This window comes from Mesoplodon mirus (assembly GCF_964341445.2).
Source record: "Mesoplodon mirus genome assembly, chromosome: 6".
Classification (NCBI taxonomy): domain Eukaryota; kingdom Metazoa; phylum Chordata; class Mammalia; order Artiodactyla; family Ziphiidae; genus Mesoplodon; species Mesoplodon mirus.
This window is the reverse complement of record NC_138982.1, coordinates 132,766,477-132,771,476: the sequence shown is the minus strand read 5'-3', so window position 1 is coordinate 132,771,476 and position 5,000 is coordinate 132,766,477. Positions and strand designations below refer to the sequence as shown.

Sequence of the window (5,000 nt, the reverse complement as noted above, 5' to 3'; positions counted from 1 at the left end):
TGTGGCTTTTGACATAACTTGTGGATCCCACTTCTCGGTGTCTCTACTATGAAGTGGATTTCCTGATTAGATGCTGCCTTGTGAGGAATTCCATGCTGGTGGATCAAGTTTTTCATTGGCTCCTGAATAATATTGCTGCTGAGATAAGCACAAAAAGCAGAGGCTTACTCTGAATAGGTAGCTATGTGTTTGAGGATGAACCACTGATCTGTTCATGGCACAAGGGGGCCCTGTTAACTTGCAACCAAGTGACCGGTTGGTCTCCTTGAGGAATAGTGCCGTACTGGGAGTTTAGCATTAGCCTCCGTTGCTGAGAGATTGGACATTTGTAGTGGCATTCATTATATGAGATTTGTAAGTGGGAGCTTATGCTGTTGGACCCATTCATAGCCTCTCTGGTCACTTATTCACATGCTCATCTTGCCAGCATTGTGAGGACTTCTGGCAAAGGCAAGCTAGCTCGACTGACAGTCATTTTGTCAACTTGAGTTTTTAGTTGCTCGTCCATGATAGATGCATTCTGGTGGGCATTAAGAAGAAATACAGAGATCTTGACACTTTGGACCTACATACATATATCCATCCATATGTCTCTATACCAGATTTTATTGTCTGAATATTATATATTCTCCCTTCCAGGTTTTTAACTAGCTGGTCTGGTCAGTTGCAACTGTCCAGGAATCTAGATGTATCATCAACTGGGACCACTTTTCTCTTTTCTACAAAGTGGATAACCAGGGGCTAGGCATATGATTCTACACATAGAGAAACTATTTGTTTTCTCATCATGGTGTTTAAAGGCATCCATGCCATGAGCCAATCCATCTGCAAGCCTTGCTTGGGCTTTTCCCTTCCTCGTTCAGCTGGTCATTTGAGGCACCAAATGTGACCACACATGTGATCTGAGAAAGAGGTGGTGGTGCAATGCTGGTCGGTGACATGGGGGTCTGGGCTTCTGCTCATGGAGCCTGCTTTCTTGTTCTGCTAGCGTTCATTCCTGTATGAGCTATTTCTGTCTTACAATGGATTGCTACTGAGTCCACCCGACTTCATGACTTGGAAGTTTCAACAGAACGCATCTCACGATGGACAGCTACAGATGCATGATCACTTGTCCCAGTGTCAAATTTTGTATCTCTAGCAGGCCCAAGTCGTTTCCAAGGATCTGATTATCCAAAGATATGTTAATTTTCAAGTAGAGATTATAAGACCTTGTTCTACAACTTTATTTGCCTGCGTTGTAATTTTCCCACCGAGGTGTGCCGTAAACTCCATATTGCAGTTTTATTTTATTTTATTTTTATTTTCTTCAATACCACAGATGCCACCAACACCCTATGGTCTGCCAGATTGTTTGACCCAACCAGTAGGGTTGCTTGCATCTGAGACTAGACCTACAGAATCTTTTCCTGCTCCTGGTCGAAAGGAAGCTTTGTATATAGGCGACAGAGGTACTTCTACTTAGGGAGTATGTTTGTTCCAGAACCCCTTAAAGCCTAGCAGATGCTCTGCTACTTTATTTGTAGTAGGGGATTTAAGAGATTTAACTGTTTGTTACATATTTTATATTTTTTATATTATGCTATATATTTAATATGAATATATTTATATAAAATAAGGAAATATAATGACATACTATTTTACATAACATTTGACAAAAGCTTTATTTTATAAAGTATTTTTAAATGCTTAAATAAGTAGAAAATAGAATGAAAATGAGCAGGCAGAAAACTATTTTAACAGTATGAATAAGAGAAGATGAATCCTAAGATTAATGTGATCCAAAACTCAAGATATCCAAAACAATGAAGTGAAAGAGACCTATTATACCTCTCTAGCTGGTTTTCCATTAGTAATCCATACAAATTGTAACTTGATTTTCAATAATTTCCTGAACACAAGTACCTTTGTACCTCTCTGCTTTGATCATTTTATTTCACCTTCTCAGAATTCTCCTTATTCTCTCCCATGTTGCTTGCATCTTCACTTCTTATATTAGTCCTCATCTATCATATAGATAGATGGTTTTATTTGGTTTTATTGTAAGACTGGGACCTAGAGCGAGCCCTTAATGGGCTTTGAGTCTTCATTTCCTTCTGTGTAAAATAACTAGTTCATAAAATGTGTGTTTCTCATGATTCTTATAGTGATCTGAAAAATGATGAATAGGAAAATACTTTGAAACTTGTTCTTTATCTCAGTATAAAGATACTGTCTTTTTGTTATTTGTTTTAGACTTATCAATATGTTGCCTAACTTAGCAATAGGCTGTTTTCTGAAATATGTGACCTATAAAATGTCAGATTGCTACATAAAACATAAAAACGAGGAGTGTGTAAATGTGTGTTGCAATATGAATGAAATAGTGACTTCGGATAGTTTGAAAGCCTTGTTTTTTCCAGCCATGTTTAATTTGGATCTTGGATCCAATAAGGTGAAACTCTACATCTCATGAACCTAATTAATTCTCACCAAATATAATTGGCTTCCTCTTTACACCTGTGAAGAAATCAATTCCATACAAAAGTACTCAGTGAGATGAAGGGATAAGGTTTTCTGCCACCCAACGTTGACTGAATCAAAGAAAGCTCTCTAAACTAATGTACAAAACTTCTCATATAACCTAAAAGTTTTCCCCATTCAGTTGTATTTTCCAAATGGCTTGCTTTTCTCCTTCAGTCAGCAAACATCAAGGGCCCATATTCTTTGAAGAAAATGTGCTCTATGCCACTTCTGAGATTATTATTCACGTGAAGTTTATGCATGCAATGTAAGGATTTCAGAAAACAGAAGTTTTGAAGAAGAAAATGTTGAAACCCTCAAATAACTTAGTTCAAACCTATCAATATTAGTTTTTCAAAGTTTGCTTTCAGCGGTATAGTAAACGTCAACTAAAAAGCAGCCTCCAAAAAAAGCAAAAGCCAAAAAAAAAAAAAGAAAAAACACGCTTAACTAGTTAAAACTAACAATAAACTTAGTAGCACATTTGCAAGCCAGATTGAATGAGTTTATTAGATTATATTCATTTAGGTTTTTATCCATTTTGTGAATAAAATGCATGAACAAGGATCACATTAATTCATTAACATTAATTCATTGTTTGTTAACATGAATTTCATTAATTGATTTAGTAATATATTTCATTCATTTTTCTAATTCCGTTAATTTATTCCATAAACTTAACCATAAGTTCAGTATACGTGGCAGACAGTTTTCTGGTCAGTATTTTACGAATGGAAAAAAGGTGAAGAACAGTTGATCCTCCCGAAGATCATGAAGATGATAGAAGCTCTGTATAGAGGTTCGACACATTGCTCACATCTGAATGTTCCACAAGCTGATCAATAGAAGGCAGATCCACAGATTGGTCTGTAACACAGTGATTGGCAACTCCTAGCGGCAAAGCAGGATGGACGGTAGAACCTGGATCTATGGCTCAGGCAAGGGAAGGCACAGACTTCATAACCCAGGGGTCTGAAGCCATGGGATCCAAAGCCCCGTGTGTAGCAGCTTCTGTATCCATAGCCCAGGGAGCAGCCTCTGCTGGACCGAGAGCCCAGAGACCCAGCATAAGTTGGGCAGCAAGGACTGTAGACCATGGAGGTCCTTGGACGGTAGCAGGAGGTCTGGCAGGGACTGGATAGCCCACAGGATGTAAAGCACCTGCTGGGCTCATAGAAGCCACTCCGGAGAGAGGAGCCCAGACGGCAGGAGCGGGGAGAGCAGCGGTCAGTGCTGTAGACCAGGTCGCCGAGGTAAGAAGAGCCACAGGAGGAGCTTGAGTAGCGCAGCTGGTCCCCAAGGGAGCAGGAGGAGAAGTTTCCTGAGCAGGGATAGTAGGACATGTTGAGAGGAGTAGTGAGTTCCAATGAGTGACAATGAGAAGATTCTGAGGTTTAATGTCACCCCCGGACTGGGGTGTTTTTATACTCTTAGCCATGGGTGTGACATTCTACACAGTCACCTTTGTCATGCTTGTAAAGTCTCATCTCTGTATGTGTAATTCAATAATATTTTCTGTAATTGCAGATGAAAAATTCATTTCATCTCATATTCATGTGTGAACTCACCGTGTTGTTAAAACACTAAGCTAATGACCTGTTCCAAAGTCAGCAATTCTATGACGACATGCCTTTGATGCCATCTCATCGTGACCAGAAAATCCCCTTCTCTTCTCACTGGCCAAGATTCTTTGTTCATTTGACTGTATGTTGGCTGGGGGATGCTTAGCTCTAAGGGAAGGGATTAAGATGAATTAATTTCTTTTTTGTCTGTGGAATAAAGGCACCCTATTTGCCACCAATGATTTTCTTTCCCTAACTTTATTTCATTGCCTAAAATTATTTTTATATATTTTATTATAAAATTACTTCTCAAATTCTTTAGAAAGAGAAAATAGATCAGGTAAATTGAATAAGAAATATGGTGGATCACAGAGATTAACCAGAACAAATGTTTAGAGGCAAAAATGACTAAAGAAGTCTACTTTGAGGCAGAGACTCAGGGGATGCCAATATGTGCACATGTGAAAAGACTCAGAGTCAAATATTTTAGAGGCGAGAGGAGATAAGTAGTGACTTTATGGGGTTTTCTATCTCTGTAGTTTAAATTAAAAAGTTCAGTATGAGAATAGTTTATGGCTTTTCATATATATATTGTCCCTTTTTTCATCTATATTTAAAATTTTGTAGAGGCCTTTCTTCTCTAGAACAACTCCCATCAAGCAATACCTTCTGAATATTTCTACCTTCAGATTCTTTCATATGATTTTCTTTTTCACTGGAAAACATAATTTTTATCTACTCTATCCCTTTAAGATTATTTTTCCACTGTAAAATATCAAAATATCTTCTTTTTATAGAGCTTTCCATAAAAGGTAAACCTGAACTAAAATGAATATTGAAGGATTTTCTCAAATTAAAAAGACAATAATCTCAGAGGGAAAGTTGGAATTGCAGCAGGTGAAAAGAAGACTGAAATATGAGTGAATTGTGTCTAAA

At 37.9% G+C, this 5,000-nt stretch overlaps 1 protein-coding gene across 1 annotated transcript; it reads right to left on the bottom strand.

The window, feature by feature from the left end:
- Positions 1-3,216: 3,216 nt before the first annotated feature.
- LOC309806982 (keratin-associated protein 13-1-like) lies at positions 3,217-3,845 on the bottom strand (the record flags this gene model as incomplete). The annotated part of the gene is made up of 1 exon (XM_082626099.1): positions 3,217-3,845. One exon carries the CDS (start codon positions 3,843-3,845, stop codon positions 3,342-3,344), a length of 504 nt encoding a protein of 167 aa, XP_082482225.1. The 3' UTR covers positions 3,217-3,341.
- Positions 3,846-5,000: the final 1,155 nt, after the last annotated feature.